Here is a 22099-nt window from a genome sequence, read left to right as displayed (position 1 = left end):
CCGCAGTAACACCGGTGGTTTTTGATGCGTCTCTCAAGTTCACGGAAAGTTGCGGGGATTTGGGGGCTCTCTGTTAGCCAGAGCGCGGAAGGAGGAGGGAGGTGGGGGGGGGGAGAGGCTTAAATAAAGCAAGCATATTATTTTCCTCCTTTGAAGGGGGGGGGGCAGGGGAAGAATTCAACATTTTTTTAAAAAAAAAAGTTGTGTAGAAGATCCATTTTAGGATAGGATGCATGCCAAGAAAGTTTCAAGTATTTTCCAGATAATGCAGAGTAGGAGACGCTGGGTTTCCTGTTTTTTTTTTAACTACCCCTTCTGTTTGTCCCCACTCTGCCTTTCTTTTAGCCAACCCATTCAAGCCCCCCCCCCCCCGTCCCACGGCCCGTTTGCTTTATTTTAGGGAAGCGTTTTTTGGAGGCCCGCTCAAGACTACAACAGCCGCCTTCAATGGGGAAAAAAATCAGGACAGTAAGCATCGGATTTTCCTTTCCTTTCAAACCAGTGTTTCTCAACCTTGGCAACTTGAAGATGTCCGGACTTCAACTCCCAGAATTCCCCAGCCAGCATTCTGGGAGTTGAAGTCCGGACATCTTCAAGTTGCCAAGGTTGAGAAACACTGTTTCAAACTCGACTCCTTGAACCGCAGGCATCTCTGCGGCTGTTCCCTTAGCCGGTTCTTAGCCTCAGACCCTCAACCAAATTCCTCTATAAAATTGATACTGCTGGTGTTTTGCTTCAGGACAAAAGAAAGGGGGGAAAAGAGGAAGGAACCAGGGTATGAATATTAAGCTCTGGTTTGAGAGGATGAAACAATAAGGTGAACCAAACAAAAACAAAAGACAGTTTAACGCAGAAAAAAAAGGCCAAGCAGTTCCCAATGCCGTCAGCAGGGGGAGCAGAGCCAATCTCTCCCCGAAGATTAAAAAGAAAGTACCGTAAATGTCTGGAAGGAATCGCTTCCCCCCGCCCCCCCGTTCCTTTTACACACACGCACGCACGCGCACACACACACACACACACACACACCTTCCACTGAGAAAGAGGGAGGGGGGCTTATAGTTTTTGCTTTACCGGGGCCCCAAAATCCATCCATTAAAACTTTTGCAACAGCAGCTTTTGGGGAGATTCCGTATTAAACCAGAGCTGTCCTAAGCTAGAATCGTTAACAAGAACAGCACTAGGAAGAAGAAGAAAAAAACCCGTTTTTAGAGCTTCCGCTACGGGCTTCCTTTCCTTCCCACCTAGGAGACCCCCCAAAAGGTTCGCTCCAGCCCAGGGCCGCCCCGGGCCCATCAGCGCCCTCCGCTGACGGGGGGAGGCTGGCTGGCTCGTTATCTGGTCAAGGGAGCTTCCTCCCGCTGGTCCGGGGAAGGGACGGCCGTCTTGCTGAGCACGGCCGCCGAGTAAGGCAGGAAGCTGCTCTCCGAGCGCTGCGAAGCGGCCGCCGCGGCTCCGGCCCCGCTGCAGGGGAAATCCGAGCTGGAGGAGCGCGAACCCAGGGCCGCCGCCGCCGCCGCCGCCGATTGGCTGCTGTGGCAGCTGAGACAGGAGCAGGGGGCGGAGCCGGTGGGAGGAGCCGAGGAGGCAGCAGCAGCCGCAGCAGCTGCAGCGGCGGCGGCAGCCGCCGAAGCCGCCGCGCTGCTGTTGAGCCCCGCGGCGGCGGCGGCGGCGGGCGACTGGTAGAGGCCCGGGTGTCTGAAGCTGCACAGCAGCTCCGGCCGGGAGTAAGGGTGCGAGAGGGCTCGGAAAGTGTCCAGCGGGCGGATGGAGGTGGCGAAGGGGGAAGCGGCCGCTCCGGAGGCTGCCGCAGCCGCCGCAGCCGCCGCCGTCACCCCGACGTGCGGGTAGTAGTGGAGGGGCACGTGGGAATGGAAAGGGTAAGGCAGGCTCCCCGTGGCGGCCGCGTGGGTCATCATGTAGGTGTAGAAGCTGGGGTCCGCCGGGTGGGGCCAGGACATGGCCAGCCTCTGCCGCTTGTCCTTCATCCGCCGGTTCTGGAACCACACCTGGGCAGGAGGAGGAAGGGGAGTCGCCGAGTGAGTCAGAAATGCGGGAGAGGCGCGACCCGCGTGCATAGCCCGAGCAACGGAGGCCGCAGGTCCCTCCCGTCCTCGCTTTTAATTTCAGCATTTATTAGATTTTTATCCCACCGTTATTCGTTTATAACAGTGGTTCCCAACCTTTTTCGGCCGTGCCCCACCTAAGCATCTCTTAAATTCTGATCCCCCCCCCCCACATATAATTCTTACTTTACTTAAAAAGTGAACTCACGTGGAGGAAGCCTAAAAGGCCATTAACTTCGTATAAACAAGGTTCAAATTGCCTGCATTAAAAATCAAATTGCCCCCATGTGGGCTTTGGCCCCACGTTGGGAAGCACTGGTTTATAAGCATCTGGAGGCCTGAACGTACAAAATACTGCTTCGTCCTCCTATTTTCTCCACAACAAGCACCCTGCGAGATGGGCTGAGAGAAGAGTGAGTGGCCCAAGGTCACCCAGCCGGCTTTCATGTCTAAGGCGGGACTAGAACTCACAGTCTCCTGGTTTTGGGGTCACTGTCTTAACCACTGCCACCAATTCGCATCCCTTCTAGCTGAGGTGAAATTCAGCTTCTAGTTAAAATAGCTTCGTGAAGGCAGTTTTCCTCAGCTAAAATCGAAAAGAAGCTGCCTGCATTTTAATCCTGGATAAATAAACTCGAAATCCTTCTATAAGATTCTGGCTTCTCTGATTCTAATTCATGTTAGAAGTACATAAATGTCTCTTTGCAAAAAGCTTTTTTATATTTTATTTGAACGATCACCTTGGCAAAAGAACAGCCTTTTTTTTAAAGGTATACATACATTCTCAAGAATCCACCTTTAAAGTCCTCTGAAATTCTACTTTTGTTTTATTCTGAACTGGCCCTATAACCTCTAATCCAATTAATTATGCTTAATGCAGCTTCGTTTCGGTCCATGACATGTAAGCATATACAGAACTGAAATTATCACCCAGTGCCAATTTTTCAAAAGGTGAAAACTGCTATAAGAGAAGTTTCGGCTGAAATTGTAAAATAATAATTTTTAAAAAGGGACTCGTGCTGGGGAATGCTTTATAAGAAAATGGAATCTAATTTTCACTGTCATTTTATCTCAGGCCCCTTTGCAATTATTAGTTAGGAAACGATTCTCATAATGCCTTCTTGAAGAGTTAGTTTGAAGGCACGATTCCCGTTTTCCAAGTTTAAAAGCACAAAGACCCGTTTAATACAAGACTATTTAATGCTGCTCTCTTTTTTAAAAAGTATATTTTTATTTGTAGTGCCAATCTGCAAGAGGCCTCATAGCTTAGCATCCTCTTTCTCTTGAAGGGAAGAGAAAATCCCTATAGTGAAAAATAATAAAAATACACCAACAGGGAGGTGGGGGAAAGAAAATGTGTATATTCAGTTCTAGAGTGACTTGGTTAATTACCCGATCCCCTTCCTGCTTCTTTTATTTTTATTATTGATATTTCATTCACTCCGTTTTTGCTTTTATCTCTTTTCTTTCTTTCTTTCTTTCTTTCTTTCTTTCTTTCTTTCTTTCTTTCTTTGTGTGTATGTAGCTACAAATATTAAAAGCAATAACAAAGGTGAACAAAATAAAATACGAAAATCTATCCCATGGAAGGCGGAGTTCCTTAAAATAGCAAAGCCATCGGCTTTCTTTTTATTTATCTGATTCCTTTTTACATTGATCAGAATTCCTTCCTACTTTTTGAGGAAGGCAAGCGCTGGAGAGGACATTTTTTTCAGTCTCGGGCAAGCCGAGACTCACGGAAGCGACAACCCAAACCATCAAATCGGCTCTTGAGCCGCCAGCCACCCTCCCCGCCCAGCCCGGACTGGCTCGCGTGAGTCCCTCTTCCTTGGCAAATACCTTTATGGTCGTCTCGGGAAGGTTGAGCGCCGCGGCCAGCTCACACCGTCTAGGCCTGGAAACATAGTTCTCGCGGTAGAATTCCTTTTCCAACCGGGCGATTTGCTCCCGGGTGAAAGCGGTGCGGTACCTCCTCACTTGGTCGGCCCCGGAGCTGGAACTGCTCAGGCTGCTTCCGCTGTGCAAGTTGCTCAGTGTGGATCCTGAAGACGAGCTGGTGGTGCTAGGAGTCGAACTGCTCTCCGAATAGCCTTCCAGACAAAAAGTAACAAAAGAAAGACTTGCTTATTGTCCCGGAGACGCGCGGCCAGGCGGATTTCAGCCCCTGTAATCCACGCTCCCCCCCCCCCAATAATTAATGCTGACTGTCGGGGGAGGGGGGAACAAATTGCTGGTGTGAATAGAATCAATAGAAAGTTTCTTCTTTTATCTTTTGTTTGCAATTAGATGAGAAGTCATCAAGAAAATTAAGCATCCTTTAAAAACAAAAACAAATCTATTGATTAAAAAAAAAAGATTCCACTCCGCCTAAAATATATATTCGATGGGAAAAGTTAGAGGCGTCTTTTGTAAGACGCCTACAGCTAATCTTTCCTGGGGCCTATCGCTGGGGAGTTTTTCCCCCCTTTTTCGTTCACTTTTTCCAGAGATATACAAAAGGAAGATAAATGGAAAGGCTTGCCCAATTCGGATTGCAAACGAATGCCCTGTTAAAATGTGTTTCCTAAAATATTCCACAGTCCCACAGCCTCTGGTGGTTTTAATTGTGCAACTTGGGTCCGACAGAATGTGTTATTTCTTCACTGCTTTAAAAATAAGTTATTGAACGAGTTTCTGGCATTATGATGCATTATTCCTAGTCAAAGTTCACCGTGCTAAATAAGTCGCACGGGAGGGAGGGAGGGAGAAGCCAAAAAGTAAGTGTAGAAAAGAGCAAACTTTTTTTAAAAAAAAATTGCTGAGTTTCCAATGAAAGCCCAGAATAAAAAAAATCAGGCGATAATTTACTTAAAGGACCCGCTAGCTGCGCTCTGAATAAATTGAGCTACATCAATTATACCAACAGGGTCTTATTGCGATCTCGGAGTTGCTCAGTATAGGCACTCCTTTCTAAATATACTTCATCCAAATTCAGCAAAAAGCACTTGTTTACACTTGTGAAATAAGGGGGAAGATTGTTAAATATAGCCGGCAAATTCGGCTATAGAATTTGAAACTCGGATTTCTAGATCAGCCATGTAAAATCCCATAGTCGATCTGCCCAAAGATCCTCAGATGTGGGGATATGCTGTGTAAAAAGTACACATACATTTTCACTCCTGTCGTGCACACTTCGACACAGAGAATCCAAAGTATAAATGCCACTCGAGAGTCGCTTAGTGCGGACAGTGTGTGCCACCACACACAACTCTATATAACCCTTTGCTTCAAATTCCTTAAGAGTGCTGGGAGGCTAGTTGCACCTTCGATTGATCTCCAAATTAATACCCTCGTATTTTACAGGATGCCTTCCCTAACTGGGGAAAGGGGAATAAGCAAAATAAGAAAATAGGAGAAGGCTTCGATCCTGCTGTGCTTGGATTCCCCTGCAACACCCCCCCCCCAACTCTTGCCCCGCTAAAAGGGTGGGATGGGGAGCACGAGAGAAGAGGGTTACCTTTGTTATTGCTTTCCTTCAGAGAGGAGGCCAGGCTGGTCGGCGAGCGAAGCGCGGAGCAGCCGACCTCCACGTCGCTGTTCATGTCTACCTCTCCAGCCACTTCTGAGTAATGGCTAATTTTCTTCCTGCTTTCGGCGGGAGGCAGCTCTGCCGCTACGGCGCTTTCGCTGTTCTGGTGCTGAAGGCTGAATAAAGCGTCGATTTCGAATTTGCCTTTGGCGGCCGGGAGGTCCCCGATGGAGCTGTGCAGAGAAGCGGAAGTTAGTCTTGGGCTGAGCCGGCCGCCGTGGGGAGAGTTTTCCAGGGCCTCCAGGACCGCGTTCCCAGCCGCCTCGGTCAGATTCGCCAGCCTTTTGCCGGCCGTGGGGCTGTGCAGCCCCCTTTCCATCAAAATCATCTCTTTTCTTATTCTTTCCATCATCTCAGCTCCCTCCCCCCCACAATGGAAAAAAAATTGTACGTGAGAATGTAGACAGGCGTGGGCGCCTGAGTGTCCGTGGCTGTAGGTGTGATGTGTGTATAAATACACGATCGGTCCTTCTAATAATCAGCTCACGGCAACAAGGGCCGGTTCGCTTTCGGGTCAGGAAAATATCTCTAAATATATAAATATATATATATTGAAGAAGGCACCAAACGAAGAAGAGGAAGAAGAGAAAGGGGAGCGAGATGTAAACGCTAAGGGAATGACTGGTCAAAATGACCTATACATCCTTTCCAGCCCCGAAATGTCATTCATCACAGAAAAGGAGGGCTCGTCATTAAGGTACGAATGACGCTGGTCGAATAATCATTTATTGTAACAGGTTTATAAGCAAATAAATACAAGATCCTGTCAACGGATAATGAAGGCGGCTTCAGAGCAGACAAATAGATCCAACAAGGGAGGCGGAAAGACCAGGACTGGAGAAGAGGAGGAGGAGGAGGAAGAGGAGGAGGAGGAGGAGGAGAAGAAGGAGGAGGAGGCAGAGAGGAGTCCTCGTCCGGCGCTCGATCAGATCCTGCACGGGTTGCTGAGATTTGGCCTCTGGGGTGAAATTGGCAGCCTGATTAATAAACGAACTGAGCAACATTTCCCCCTTCATTTAGGTGAATCATTATGCCCTGATTCCAGCCCCCCCTTTTTTTCACCCCCACCCCGTTTGCTTTTGTGCACGAGAGAGGGGGGGGGACACCAGGAGCTTGTGTGTGTGTGTGAACGCGCCCGCGTGAATGTGTGCCCTGCTTTTTTTAGCTCCTAAGGGGCGCCGTTTCTTTTTCGGTTTTCTCCCACCCACCCACCCCTCCAACAGCAACGCCGGATAAACGGCGGAAGCCGTTTGTGAGGTTCCTGAGAAAAGGGGTTTGGGGGAGAGCCCGGGAGAAGCAAACCTGCCCAAGGGAGGAGGGAGGCGGAGATTGTGTCCCCCACCCACCCCACCCATCTCCCTGGTAGCTTTTGACCCTCTTCCCCGGCGTCCTTAAAAAAACAAAAACGGGTTTTCCCGGAAGAAACTCACTCGCCCTGGCCGCCGGCCACGAAACCGCCCCTTCTTCAGCCTTCCAGGCGTTCTCGGCAAATGCTTACCTATCAGACCGGCCTCATCAGGCGCGACCCCCAGCCGGGGAAGGGCTCCGTTAAGCGTCATCTCAGCGGGTTCCCTACATTTCCTTAGCGCGCCCAGAGACCCTTTTTCCCCCCTTCCAAAGTTTTTTTCTGCCAGAGGACGGGTCTCTCCACACCCCTTTAACGACGGAAGTCTGCTTAAAGTGTTTCCTTCGCCTTGGGCACAACATCCTTTCACTGAAGGAAGGGGAGGGGGCAAGGAGCCTTCAAAACACGATTTAAATCGGCGGAGAAGTGTGTGGGCTCGTTAGAATGTAGCCGTAGCAAGGAGGGAAGCTTTCGTTCATTCCCTTCTTTATCCCCTGTCTAGATCTCTCTTCAGTCTCTCCTCCCTTTTCAATCGAAACGGGATTTACTTGCTTAAAATATCAATTTCTTGTCTTTGGTAAAGGCCTCGATTCCCAAGTCTCAAAGGTTCCCAGTACAGGCAAAGAACGCGACTCACCCGGGGATCTCCCCCTCTTTTTTTCAGGGCCGCCCGCCTTCCTCCTCCCCTCCCCTCCAGCCAAAAGGCAAGTTACCTGAACCAGAGTTTGCTCATCTGTTTCTCTTTCCCGGTTCGCACGTGCTCTCTCTCTCTCTCCCTCTCTCAAATTCCGCTGAAGAACCGGCGCCGAAAGGGAACGGGGAAGGAGAGGGAGGGAGCGGGGGGGGGGGAGAGAGAGAGAAAGAGAGAAAGAGAGGGGGGAAGATAGAGAGACAGAGTGACAGATAGAGAGACAGACAGAGAGACAGATAGAGAGACTGAGCAAAAGAGGGAGAGAGAAAGATGGAGAGAGGGAAAGAGAGAGAGTGAGAGAAAGAGACAGAAGAGAGACACAGAGAGAGAGAGAGAGAAAGAGAAGAGGGAGGGAGGGAGAGAGAGGGAGAGAGAGAGAGAGAGACGGAGAGAAAGAGGTGTGCTCCGCCGGCCTTCTGATCGGAAACGCGAGAACTTTGATTACTCTCAAGTCGCCCAGGACGTGCGCTTAAGCGCCACTAATATTCTTGTCATTAATATCCCGGGCGCGCCTCTGAGGGAGCCACACGGACATGGCCAGCCGTGCCAACCCAGGGAGGCCTGTCTCGTACCTTCTCCTGAGTGCTGAGCGCCCCGAATTGACCGCGCGACCCTTCTACACCCCCAACCCCTTTCCCCTGCGTTTTACTTCCCATGAGATTAAAATCCCGCTGCTGATTTCAGAGCGGGTATATGTTTGGCAAATCCCGGGCTTAAAGAGAGGCTTTGTCTATCGCCCACCAGAAGGCTTTCGACTGGAGAGAGTTGATGAGCGTGTGGCTTAAAACTAGTAGGGTGCGAGTGCCGCTGCTTCGGACGCCAAGGCACACTTCGGCCTTCTTTCCTTTCCTTTCTAAGGGGTAGGTTAAAAAAAATCCGGGTGCAGGACACAGGTGAGATGCTAGCCGGTGAATCTGGGCACAGACCATCTGGTTTTGGAGGAAAGGTGGCGCCTGAGTTCTTAGCCAAACTTCACTGAAGTGTAAAAAAAAACAACCCAAAAGCCCCTGAATTCTTTTGAAGAATCCTTTCCAACCCCAAAAATAAAATTTAAAAATTTAGCTGAGTTAGGTAATTCCTCCCAACCTTAATACTTCCGCAGACTAATAAGTACAGACGCATTGCTGCAGACCGTAAGTAGCTCGGAAGAATCCAAGACTGCGGGTTCCCCTCTCCCTCCCCCAAAGAAAGGGTTTAGGTTTCACCTTTAAGGTCCCCAAAGGGCGAATGCGCCTAAACTCCGACTCCCCCTTTAAGTAAGGGGCGTCCTGAATTCTTCCCGGTGGGAACTTCGTTGCAATCGCAGCCAAAGGCTGGGCTCCGCTTGGAACCGGAAGGGCTGGGAAAGGGCAACAAGCTGGAAAGAGCTTGTCTGAAACGCCATTTCATAAACGGGCTCCCTTAATACTGTATTGTGAATAGTTGATTGGATTAAAACTGCGTTCCTATCTTTCTGCGTCCCTATCCGTCCTCTGGGATAAGCGATTAATGCACTCCAGCACAGAATGCATGCAGGAAAATACATGCACACACGCAGCTAATGGAGAATTAATCAGCTAATGGACAAAATCCTCTTCCGAGCCTGGATTAAGGAAGCAACCTAAACTGTTTTTTTCCATTCCCGGTACTGGAGTCGATTCTGTGGTTAGAATCCGTGGCCATTCGGCGAAACGGAACGTTGGAGTTGTTGTTTTTGTTGTTGTTTTAAACTCCTTTGAGTCCCCACGAGGCCTCGTGACAGGCTCCCCTCACAAAATCCACGCAGTTTTGGTAAAGGGGGGATTCCTGCAAGCAGCAACTATTAACCCGCATCCCACCCCCATCTCGATACAAACGATCGAAGTAAAGGCATAACATAGGAAACCTTTGCCGATCCTGTGCCTAAGATCACCTGGGCGAGTTTCGACCCAGACTGCAGCTCGGGCAACCTCTTGAATCAAAATAGCAAAGTGGGGAGGGTTGGGGAATCGGCGGCCGCTTTTTTTGCTGGCCTTTGGCGCCCCCTTCTGTTTTCCGGAAGGCTTTGAACCGGCCCAGGAGTTTCTGTTTCCCTTTTTCTTTTCCAATCCCACTTTACTGCCTTTCCCTGACCGCATCTTCTGAACATTTGCAGATAGAGACGCGCGTTTATAGGCACCGTTTCGTCCCAGATCAGAAGTCAGAAGACCGCGTTACTCTCGGCTTTTCTTTCTTTTAGAAAAACTTGGCAACAGAAGAATGGGGGGTATTAGGTGCTCTGGCATTTTCCGCTCCTCCTTTTCTTTCATTCCATGAGTCAAAATTTGTTGTTGTTGTTGTTGTTGTTGTTGTTAGTGGCGAAGTCGTGTCCGACCCATCGCGACCCCATGGACAATTTTCCTCCAGGCCTTTCTGTCCTCTAACATCCTCTGGAGTCCATTTAAGGTCAGTGCTTCAGTGACTCCATCCAGCCACCTCAATTCTCTGTCGTCCCCTTCTTCTTTTGCCCTCAATCTTTCCCAGCATAATTTGAATTTAGTAGGGTTTATTTCTCAGGAAACAGGTATCTAGGGCCGCGTTGTAAGTGGATGCTGGGTAGTGTCTCAATGCCCTATGATAAATTATCTCCTCTTTCACCAAATATTGATTTTTTTAATATCCTTAGAAGCTTCTTATTTGAAATCTTATGTTTTCTAGTCAGTTTGGTTTGAACGCTCCTCAAAACTGTTTATTTCAGAAACAGTTCCTAAAAGGTGGACACACACGTGCGCACACAAAGATTCTCAGTCATCCAGGTCACCCTTCTCCCAGAGATGCTTTTTTCAGGAGGCAACTGGACTTTCTTGCGTGTGTGTGTGTGTGTGTGTGTGTGTGTGTATTTTTCTGTTGTAACATAATTCCTTGTGTAGGTGTGGGTCACCCATGGCCCAGTGCATAACGGGTCATGCAGAGCCACGCTGAACCACACAGGAGAAAACAAACTCCTAAAACTCCATAACATCCTGATAGTTCATAACATAACATCCTGAGATATGCCCTACCAATGACGCCCAAGAATTGACCATATACAGACAGAACTTCCCTGAGCAGTAGATTAGAAATTGTACTTTTACAGGCTGTTTTTAAGCACATGCTATTGCTCCTCCTGCCTTTGTCCTATCTCAATAAAAGGGGCTCTCAGACCCCCAATCTGGGTCGCTCCATCCCGAGAAAGATCGTGTCCTGTCTTTTCTCCACATTGACCTCATGGACGAACCACGGGAACATTACATTTTTCTCCCAAAGAAAAAACAAGGAAGTCCAGTTGCCTCCTGAAAAAAAGCACCTTTGGGACACCCATATTGGCCACTGGGAAGCACATTCGCAGGAGGAAATCTTAGCGGACAAACTGTAGAAATCGCATTTTTCTGGCTGTCTTGTTGAAAGGAATTGTAGGTGGTTGGATTTTCTACCCCACATCCTTTTCTAAGAGACCGTCCCCCCTGACACCACCGAAGCTGCGGCCCAGTTTGTACTTTCCTTGGCGACGGTCTTAGGCACCTCCGCTAAAAGGGAAGGCGTATTTCGAGCGGATCTCGAAAATCTCCCCCAGCTTTTAGAAGCCCCAAGGACCCCTAGACAGAAGGTTGAGCAAATATTTGCTTCCCGGCTTTACGGCCCGGTTCTTTGAGGTGAACTGCGGAGCATTTCTGCCAAGACAGGTAATAAACAATGGCGTCCTCTCTCTAGGGCTCCCTGAAGAAGCTCGTCCTAAAGTCCTGACGGTGTTTACATCTGTCTAGACCCTCGAGTGCCAGGCGTTACATTGGGATGAACTTGGTTTCACCGCGGGTGTCCGCCAGAACAAGAAGGGTCAAAAGGAAGGTCAACTCGCTCGTGTTGATCTCTGGGTTGGGGAGGAGGTCTGGGGAACTCGCTCGCTCTCTCCCTTGCTCTCTCTCTGTCTCTCTCTCTCTCTCACACACGTACACACACAGTGGCAGTCACATCGTATTGTAGCTTCCCTCCCACTATCCCTCCCCCGCCTCTCTCTTCCACGCTTTGGTTAGCTCTGACCACACACAGCCGCTTGCGAGCGTGGGGGGGGGGGGGAATCCACTCTTCTTTTGGCTGATGAGCAGTATCCAGAAGGCATGGGAACGCTAATATTCAATTCTATCTTTCTGGAAACGTTTCCTTCCTTTTCCATAACAGCATGCATTAGATTTGCTGGGGGAGGGGTAGTTTTGTTTGTTTGTTTGATTGTTTGTTTTTATAAGGAGTGCGTTGAAAAAGAGAACCAAGCCAGCAAGCAATAATTCCAAAAAGTTAGGGCAGAGTGACTTGGATTCACTATCAAAGTTGATGTCAATCGTTGAACGTGTTGATATAATTCTTTCGTAGCCATAAACAAATAAGGCCATCTAGTTGCTAAGTTGTAGTTGCTAAGAAAAAACAATACTGTGTATGCAGGCCTGCTATATACACATAGACAGCATTATTTTAATCAGTCATCATCAACCAGGGCCATCCCAATAAGCATATGATTTTCTTCAGCTCTTCTTTTTCTCTCTCTCTCTCTTTCTCCCCACCCACTTCGTGTATTTGGGGGGGAAAGCTATGCTTTCTAAATCCAAACAACCCAACATCAAACAACCCTCTTTTTTTTTCTAACAGGCCACTTGTAAGAAATTGCCCCAGACAGTTGCACAGAATTGAGATGAAATTCAAGGTGATCTTGTCTCCTTTGGTGCTTGGCTTCTTTCTTTAGGGATTCGCACCATTTTAAGATTTCTGGCGTGTTTATTTTTTCTGTCCTGCTATTTCCTAAAGAAGAGCAAGGCCACATGGTTGTATTGACCAACTAGAAGACCGGTTTATTTTTCCCGAGAACTCTCCCCCTCTCCCTCCCCCTTCCTCTCCATCCCCCTCCCTCCCTCTCTGCAATTAGTATAATTTCAGTTTAGATATTTGAATCTGAGAGATATCAGCTCCCTCGCTGCCATCCCAGGTCAGAGTTTGGCAGAATCTATTTATTTGATTTCTACAGCTGCCCATTTTTTTTAAAAAAAAGTGAAACTAGCATTTATCAGCCTCCTGGATTTCCACAGGAAAACCTTTAGGGCCACCTAGTGGCAAAGTCTGGACATTGAGCGCCGATTAGACTCCGTAGAAGTCATCTACCTTCAAAGGGGCATTTCTAGGCGTGGAGGGCTGGCTCTCCCAGCAGCGAGGGAGAAATTGTGGAACTCACATACATCTCATTATGTGGTGAAATCCAAATGTTTTTACTACCGGTTATGTGGGCGTGGCTTGGTGGGCGTGGCAGGGGAAGGATACCGCAAAATCCCCATTCCCACCCCACTCTGGGGCCAGTCAGAGGTGGCATTTGCCGATTCTCTGAACTACTCAAAATTTCTGATACCGTTCTCCAGAACCTGTCAGAACCAGCTGGATTTCACCCCTGATCTCATTCATAGTGTTGGGCTGCCTCCAGCCTCAGTGGGTTTTTAACTCATTGCCATTCTTAACTGATAATATACTTGTAATCTCACATGTAATCTGCATCTGCATAACCAACCTAACTTTTATTTTCTATGTGTTTGTTCGATTTATACATCTGCCTACCTCATCTGTATATGACTCTATGTGGCTTAAAACAAAACAAATACAAGAATTGAAATATAAAACCCATAGCAGCCAGGTAGTATCATCTTCTAATGTCTCATACTTGCAACCCAGAAATGGGCTCTAATTTCCCACCCTTCATCCCCACCTGCCTACCTTCTGGCCATCCCAGTTTAAATCTTACAGGAGTCTAGGCAGCTTTCAAAAACTAATGCCTTTTAATAAAAGTGTTGGAAAAGACAATTTAAAATCCTCCAGATTCTTAATATTTTGTCCCACTAAAATGCACAGTCAGAAGTTCAGATCAACAAGAAATTCAGAGGCAGAAGGGCTTCAGAGTCATCTGAAATCTCTAAAATACCAGTTCGCTAGATATGCTTTGATACATGGCTTGAATCAGTAAATGTTGTTATCGTTATGGTGTCTGGGGTGTCCTGATAAGGTTATAACGTTAAATCTCTTTACCACTCAAAGTACTGGTATTTTGGAGCAGGTTACTCTACTGTTTACTGAGAGTTCTTCTATTGCAGAGAAGAATTTCATAAGATCTATCTGAATCAAAATCCAGCACAGTAAAAGAGGCTGAAACAAGTAAACTTTGGATCCTTCATTTGGATGGTTAAGCACAAGAACAATTCTCAAACAAAGGAGAAATGTTACTTTACTTTATGTAATAAAATAATATAAAACACTGTGTGGTTAAAATGCCTTTCCAGGGGTAGACTATGAAGACTTTGCATTTAAACCACTCTAACAATGTTTTAAGTGAAGCATTTCTTTACTCCTCTGCTGAATTTAACACAAACCACTGTCGATTAATTGTCATGTTTAAACGGAGGGAATCTTGAAAGGGAGTAAAATCTTTTGTCTTCTCTGCCTGGGCAGGTTTCATTCTAGAATTGATACCTCATCCCTTCTGACCTCAGGCTATTGGCATTAAATCTCACAGAGTTCTCTCTGATTTAACTCAGTGGAATAACTTCAAATGGACAAGCAATGGATCTCACTGTATCTCATTCTGCAAGTGCTACTGGGTATTTTAGCACACAGTTAACTGACACAGACACCCATTAGTGGCTCCGTCTGACTGCCAGATCTACAACCTAAATCACAGTGGAGTCCTGGAGACTTTCCTGTGAGGAAGTACAAGCTCTAAACTTTAAAAGATGGAAAAGTGGAAGAAGAAAATGAACCAGAGAAAGGAGGAGGAAAAAAGAGGAGGGGGAGGGGCAGAAGGAGGAGGAGGAGGAAGAAGAAGAAGAAGAAGAAGAAGAAGAACATCAACAACAACAACAACAACAACAACCAGAGAACGAAGGGGGAGAAAAGAGGAGGAGAAGGAGGAAAAGGAAGAGGGTGGTTAAAGAATATGTGGAATCATCAAAATAAGTAGGGTTCTGTATTTGTGCTAATATTTTAAAAACCTTCAGTATCTTCAAGCCATCTCATTCAATAGGACATTGGAGAACAAACCACTGAAAATAAACAGAGTGGTTTCTCCGAAAGAAAAGCCAGTGATGCTAGATAGGCAATTTAAATTATAATCTGGTCAGAGTTTTCTTGTATCCCTAAATGATATAAGTCTCCCAACTGTTTGAAAACACCTTGGCATAAAGGCAATACTTTGAAGCTTAGTCTTTGCATCTTAAGATACGGTTAAACGAGATGGGGGGGGAGGATTAGAGGCTTGGGAAAAGTTTAAAAATTAATGGGTTTTGGAAATGGCCTTTTGAGGCTATTAAGTTACAACATTTGTTTATTTGTTGAAGTGCCAAGGAGACAGAGAAAGAAAAAGTTCCACAAGGGGTGGAGTTGGGAGCAAAAAGGTACTTTTTCAAAGTAGGCTATCTGGTTGGGCAGATTGGGCTTGGCAAATCCTTCTTTTATTTCCCTTTCTCCTGCCCTTGTTTATTGAAATCCATAGGGCAGGGTGAACTCCCATATTCCACAACGGCAGCTTGTGATGCTGCCCAGAAAACATCGCCCATCTGGAGCAGGTTCCCTCAAAATCAGAGCCACAGGTTTGGTGCTGAGAACATGCAGCTATTTTCTATTTCTTTTGTTTTATTTCTCTACACCTCTCAGCTGCTCCTCCCCCCCAAAAAACCCCTTTGAAGGTTATATAATTCGGTACAGAAGAGATGCTCCCTACATAATGAATTGTTTCTGAGTGCATCAGATGCAACCTTTGGATTTAGGAATACATTTGTTTGATTTCAGAAGGGTTAATTCCCTGATTAGGAACCGCAGGGAAATAAGTAGAGCTTTGACTGCAACTCATAGCTTAGTTCACCTTTCCCACTGACCCTTTGCCATCAAAGAAGGAGATGCTTCAGGAATGTTTTTACCCTTACACACAAATGCAGCCTTCGCAAGATTCAGCGTGAATGTCCCAAAGCTGGGGACTTACTTTCCATTCTGAGATTTACTTTAGGTCAATACTATTTCCAAATGAAGCTGAAGTCTACATAATAAAGGACAACAGAAAAGGTGGGGCACAGCTGAGTTGAAACACACACACACACACACACACACACACACACTTCCTAATTACTTTCTGCCTTATAAACCCACAAACAAATCTGAGCAAGATTTAAAGAGGTGGGATAGCAAAGATCTTGATCAAATCGAATAACTTTATTACCAGGCCAGAAAACACGGACATAAAAATTTAAAAGTCACTGAATATACAGTACATGCACAGGATGTATGGAATATAAAAGCACTGGGATAAAAGTGCGATAATGATGTAATAAATTTAACATAAACTACAAGTAAGTAGGGTCTTACTTAGTTTTGCTACATCGGCTTTAAGAGTGGATTAGGATCAATTTGTAGAAAGTTAAAATAAGCACTCAGGACTAACAATGGTGGGTTTCTGTGTGTGGTTATGTAGGTTGCCAACCTCTGGCTGACGTGCCTTTCCTCACTTCTGCTGTAAAACCACCCAGAGTTACGAGGAAGGCTACGAACAGGAGCCCAAAGATGGGTTTTTATCCAACAGAAAGGCGTTTATCTGACTATTTGGGGTCGCTTGGAGAGGATTGCTTTGTTCGGCCGCACCGATATTGGGATTCGGGGCAAAAGATTCATTTGTTGGCTCGCATCAAACAGGCCTTTTCCACTTTATCACAGATTTAATTCGTCTGCTTTGTTAGAGTAGTTCTTCCTTCAAGGGGAGAAAAATAGCCTTTCCCATTGCAGAGATGCTAAGGGATTTGAAAGGCACTTTAACAGACTGTATGTTTTTAAAAAAACTAGCTTCACGGGCATTCCACCTTCCTCCTTTTCTTCTCTGCCCAACTACTAAACGTGAAGAATTAAGTGCATTCTCATATAAAACAAAATCCCTTGCCCCAGATTTATAGTATTCTTCAGGCTCAAAGTTCACCCCAAGCTACTAGAGCTTCCCGGAACGCAATGGACTACGATTCCTTGCCATCCCAATTTTGATGGAAATTTTAATTTGGTCGCGCCTGGGAAGACCAGCTAGCCAAAGGCTGCCGTGGGATCTATGCTAGAACCTTGTTCTGGAGGCTTCCGTGAAACCCCAGAATATGAGAGTTAGTTGGAAAGCCATTTCCATGAAAAATTGCATGAAATTCCCGCTCTCTTTAGTTCGGGTAGCGGGGGATTTTTTTTTATTTCCACGCAAACGGCTGAAATGAACGGCGTATTGGCTGACTTTTGCTGTCTTCTTAAACTTCCATGTTTATTTCCCAAACGAAGTCGCCTAGGCTCTTCTGAACTTTACTGAGGGTGGAGAAAGTGGCATATATACCGCAGCTCTTTTGGCGTATGGAAACGGATGGAGGAGTTCCGGGATATCTATTCTGGGCGCCCCTGATTCCGTTTTAGCGAGTCCACCGGCGGTAAGATTACAGGCATACACAGATCACCTCCCCCCTCCCCGCCCGTCTCGCATGTGCCTGTCCAGGATCTTAATCCTTACTGCGGCTGTCAGCAGTCGAATATAAAACAATCAGGGAAACCGATCCGACATTGGGGGGGGGGGGGAATAGTTCAAAAAAGTAAACGAAGTACTTCGAGCGTGAGCCGGGCACGTAAATGTGTCAAAAGGATCGCCGCGACCGCCGTACTTGGAAAATAAGAATAATTCTGCCGGTTGCCCAGGGACTGGGTTGGGGTTGGGGAACAGCGATCCGAAGGCTCCGAGAGTCACCGAACAATTCCCGGGAGCGAACGTGGAATTCAATGGCCAAGAGCATTTCCGCGCTCCTGCCCGGCTATGTCCAGTTTCTTTAACGTATTATTTTATCCAACGGGGGATCAACTAAAACAATCTGCTCCTTTCAGTCCAGTTCTGGAGACCTCCTGCTCCCGCCCAAGGCCAAAGGTTAATCTGAGCGGAGGGGAGGCGGGGAAGGCGAAGGAGCAGCCGCTGGAGAGCTGCGGGCCTAAAGACGGAGGCCTGTTGATTCTGGGTCCGTCCCTTCCTCTTGGTGAACTACGGGGAATTTGCGCCGCTCCCAAGTCTTTGTGAAAAAGCGAGGCCAGGCAGGGTCCGTGTGTGCATGAGAGAGGAGGGGAGGGGAGAGAGAGCACGTACATATATGTAAATATGTCTACGTGTAGGGGTGCATCTCCGTGTTTCCGTTTTTATTACCTCCTGTTTCTTTTCCTTTCCTTTTTTCTCTTTCCTTTTCCCTTTCCTTTTCCCCCTCTCCTCTTCGCCTTTCCTTTCCTTTTTCTCCATCTCCTCCTTTCCTTTTCTTCCCTTTCCATTTTCTTTCCTTTTTCCTTTCCTTTCCCCTTTTCCTCCTCTCATTTCCTTTCCTTTTCTTCCCTTTCCTTTTTCCTTTCCTTTCCTTTTCCCCTCTCCTTCTTTCCTTTCCTTTTTCCCTCTTCCTTTCCTTTCCTTTCCTCTCCCCCTTTCCTCCTCTCTTCATTTCCTTTTCCCCTCTCTTCCTTTCCTTTTCTTCCCTTTCCTTTTTCCTTTCCCTTCCTTTCCCTTCCTTTCCTTTTTCCTATCTTCCTTTCCTTTCCCCATTTCCTCCTCTCCTCTCCTTTCCTTTTCTTCCCTTTCGTTTTTCATTTCCTTTCCTTTTCCCCCCTCTCCTTCTTTCTTTTCCTTTCCTTTTCCCCCCCTCTCCTCCTTCCCTTCTCTTTCCTTTTTTCCTCTCTCCTACTTTCCTTTTCTTCCCTTTCCCTTTCCTTTCCTTTCCCTACTTTCCTTGCCTTGAGAGAACTCAAGCGAAGTCCCAAACGATGTTGGAAGAGGGAGGGGAGGGGAGAGCAGGGATCGCTGGCTCAACTCCCACCTCCACCACCACCAAGCACACACCCGCCCCGCACATAGAGACACGTGCTCCGTCTGGCCAATGAGGCCCCGGGCTAGCTCCTTGGACGGCCGGGGGCGATGCTCCCCCCTCCCAGTGTGGCCTTGGTTTTTATAAACCATCCCGGATGCTTGGAGAGGGAGGCCGCCGCTCTGCCGCTCCTTCGCTCCGCGTCCCGTCCGACTCGCACGCCATGAGCGCCTGTAGGCCTTCTCCTGAGAGCCAAGCCGGGGAGGAAGAGGACCAGCAGCGGCGACGGCGACGCAGGCAGCTGGAGCGGGGCTGCTTCGCGCGGGAAGCCTGAGCGAGCGTCGGCCGCCCGGGAGATGGAAGCGCTGCGCGGGGAGTCCGGGGCAGGCGGCGGGGGCTGCTTGCAGGGTCGAAACTTTCTCTCCCCTCCCATCTTCGGGTCGTCGCCGCCAGGTTCGACGAGATCGGGCTTCGTCTACGAGCGCTCGGGCCCGGGGACCGTGGCGCGCTCCACGCCATCCTCTTCCTCTGAGACGCCGTCCTCGTCTAAGGACTGCACCGCTGGACTTCCTATTGCGGCGGCGGCGGCGGCGGCACCACCCTCGGCCACAACGGCCGCCGCCGCCCTAGGCTACCCTCCAGGTTACCCCCCCTTTGGCCACGGTTACTACAGCTGCCGCATGGCGCACGGCGTGGGGCTCCAGCAGAACGCCGCGCTGAAAGCGGCCCCACACACCGCCTTCCCCGTGGAGAAGTACATGGACGTGGCCGGCCTGGGGGGTGCCACCACAACCTCGGGCGTCGGCAGCGACGCTTCCTCACGGGCCAAGGAGGTCTCTTTCTACCAGAGCTATGCGGCCACCGCCGGCCCTTACCAGCACGTGACCCCCAGCTACCTGGACATGGTCTCCAGCTTTGGACCGGCGGCCCCTTCGGGGGAGCCCCGGCACGAGACCTACATCTCCATGGAGGGCTACCAATCCTGGACTTTGGCTAACAGCTGGAACGGACAGGTGTACTGCTCCAAGGACCAGGCCCCGGGCTCCCACTTCTGGAAGTCTTCCTTCCCAGGTAGGCGCCCCAGGCAGCCGGGAAGAAGCCTTGGGGGTCCCAATAAAACTTCAAGGCAGGGCAGTTCAAAACTAGGCGGTAGGTTGCAGGCTTGGCCCCAGATTTGAGAAGCGCAGGCCTCCATTTGGGGTCTGGTAGGTTCTTGATACTATGGGCGGATGGTGGGAATGGTAGTCTGAGGTCTGAAGGGCTTCGGGTGAGAAAAAGAGGAAGGAAGGAAGGAAGGAAGGAAGGAAGGAAGGAAGGAAGGAAGGAAGGAAGGAAGGAAGGAAGGAAGGAAGGAAGGAAGGAAGGAAGGATGGATCGTGCATTGGCTGCCGAGTCCAGCTGCGGGTTGGGTTCCTTTTACTATTCAGTTTTCCTGTAGAACTTTAAAACCAGGCGTGCCATGTTCCCTACCGAGCTCAACGCAGAAGGCCCAAGAAGCAATGGCTGCTTGTCCGAAATCTACAAAGACTCCCTGCTCCCTCGAGCTGGCGGAAATGTTCGGCCAGGCCTAAAGCAGAGACTCCAGCCTGGTCCCATATAGTCCTCGGTCTATACTATTATAACGATCGTGGCGTCAGAGCGTTCCTAAATTTTAGAACAGAATATAATTCTTTATTAGCCAAATGTGATTGGACACACAATGAATTTGTCTTTGATGCATAAGCTCTCGGTGTACATAAAGAAAAATAAAACAGAATGCATTCATCGAACCATAAGATACAACACTTAGTGACAGCCATAGGTTACTAATAAGCAATCAAATTATACTAGGAAACAAATAAAACAATATAAATTTTAAAGATACAAGCAACGTGGTTATAGTCATAAGTGGAAAGAGATAGGTACTAGGAGGGAAAAAAAGAAGAATACAGCGAAAAAATCGCATGGGAGGAGATAAATAACTAAGAAGAAACTGGGTAAATAGCACCCACACCCACACCCAGCTATATCCACTCCATTTCGGGCAGTTATTTAAACTTAGACGTGCGGCGGGATAGAGCGCCATGGCCCGATCCTGCACTGACGTCCTCTGAAATTACCCTAACCTTCTATGGAGATTCTCAGTTATCAAGGTCATAGTTGTCCCCCAAAAAATGCTTCTTCAAAAGGCACCTGGACTTTATTGTTGTTTTCTTGAAGAAAAAAACAAGAGGGAGAAACTTGGTGGATGAGAAGGGAAAGTCTTCAAGAAAAGAAAACCCCAATTGCCTTTTGAAAAAGCACCTTTGGGGTTACGCGAAGCTTAATCCCCCTGGATTTATTCCTGGGGTGGGGAAGGGGGGGCGAGGATGTTCCCGCTCTCTGCAGCTGTTTTTTCCCAATCAAAGCCACTGTGAAAGTGGGGAGGAAGTGGGGGGGATTTAAGAATCAGTGATTCTTAAAAATGGAAAAGATTGATGAGGGCCTTCGGGAATCTGCGGTTTTATTTCTGGGGGTGGGGGGGGTTGGGAGGAAATACTGCACATAAATTGTCCCAGAGCACATATGCCAGGCATCTATTGGGGGAACGCCTGTTCGGAGACCTCGAAGAGGAAGAAGAGGAGATGGGCCAGCGTCTCTCTAATTCTTCCTTTTGTGGCACTCTGGGTTCTTGGCTCTGGCAGGAGGGAAACGCCCCCTTTCCTGCTCACTTGTTGCCCCTCTTCTCCGGCAGGCGAAGTTGCACTAAACCAGCCTGACCTGTGCGTGTACCGCCGTGGGCGGAAGAAGCGGGTGCCTTACACCAAGCTGCAGCTAAAGGAGCTGGAGAGCGAATACGCCCTGAACAAATTCATTAACAAGGACAAGCGGAGGCGGATTTCTGCAGCCACCAACCTCTCCGAAAGGCAGGTCACCATCTGGTTCCAGAACCGCCGAGTCAAAGACAAGAAAATCGTCTCCAAACTGAAGGACACCGTCACTTGATCCGAGGAGACTTCGAGGGACGGCCGGGGAGCGTCTTCCGTTCCCAAAGGACTCTTGGAAAGACTTGAAATATATTTAATGTCTCCCTTGTGCTTATGGGCAGATTTGGGGAAGCGCTTTCGACCGTGGTTTGCAACTTCTGGATTGTAATGGAATGCTGCAAGTTTTTAACGCTCTGGTTTAACCCTTTAGTCTTTCTCCGTTGCTTTATACTTCGTTAGGGTTTCTTCTTCTGATTTTTTTTCTTGTCCCCCATCCCAAAGGGCAGTGAGTCTGCAGTAACACACTTTTCAGTGGCTTTCGGGCTAAAAACATTCAGGGGCTAAAAGGAGCTGGTAGGCTTGTGTGAGATATTCACAAAAATATTCACTTAGACTCCTGTGCCTGTATTCTTTCGCCTGGTCCACCACCCCAATTTAATAATGATCAGGCTAGAAGAACAAGAGATCCTGTTTCTTTGATTGAGATCATCTTCTTTTAACAACACTTGCGAGGTGGAGTCTGGGCAACTGAATGGAGCTAGCAGAGAGTTTAATGGCGGGATGCCCTTCCTGTTGCCAATGCGGAGTTTTTGTTCGGCAGATACATTCTCATTGCGTCCAGACAGAGAAATATCTGCCTCCGCCTAGGATC

At 48.1% G+C, this 22099-nt stretch overlaps 2 protein-coding genes across 2 annotated transcripts; one reads left to right on the top strand and one right to left on the bottom strand.

The window, feature by feature from the left end:
- Positions 1-1331: 1331 nt before the first annotated feature.
- EVX2 (even-skipped homeobox 2) lies at positions 1332-5983 on the bottom strand. The gene is made up of 3 exons (XM_032210711.1): positions 5560-5983; positions 3903-4153; positions 1332-2006 (listed from the first exon to the last, which is right to left on the bottom strand). Exons 1-3 carry the CDS (start codon positions 5981-5983, stop codon positions 1332-1334), a joined length of 1350 nt encoding a protein of 449 aa, XP_032066602.1.
- A 12875-nt stretch (positions 5984-18858) lies between these two features.
- HOXD13 (homeobox D13) lies at positions 18859-21466 on the top strand. Its single transcript, XM_032234116.1, has 2 exons — positions 18859-19573; positions 21216-21466. Exons 1-2 carry the CDS (start codon positions 18859-18861, stop codon positions 21464-21466), a joined length of 966 nt encoding a protein of 321 aa, XP_032090007.1.
- The last annotated feature ends 633 nt before the right edge of the window (positions 21467-22099 follow it).

This window comes from Thamnophis elegans, chromosome 1, assembly GCF_009769535.1.
Source record: "Thamnophis elegans isolate rThaEle1 chromosome 1, rThaEle1.pri, whole genome shotgun sequence".
In the NCBI taxonomy this organism is placed as follows: domain Eukaryota; kingdom Metazoa; phylum Chordata; class Lepidosauria; order Squamata; family Colubridae; genus Thamnophis; species Thamnophis elegans.
The sequence above is the reverse complement of the archived record's forward strand: the minus strand, read 5'-3'. Positions and strand labels throughout refer to the sequence as shown.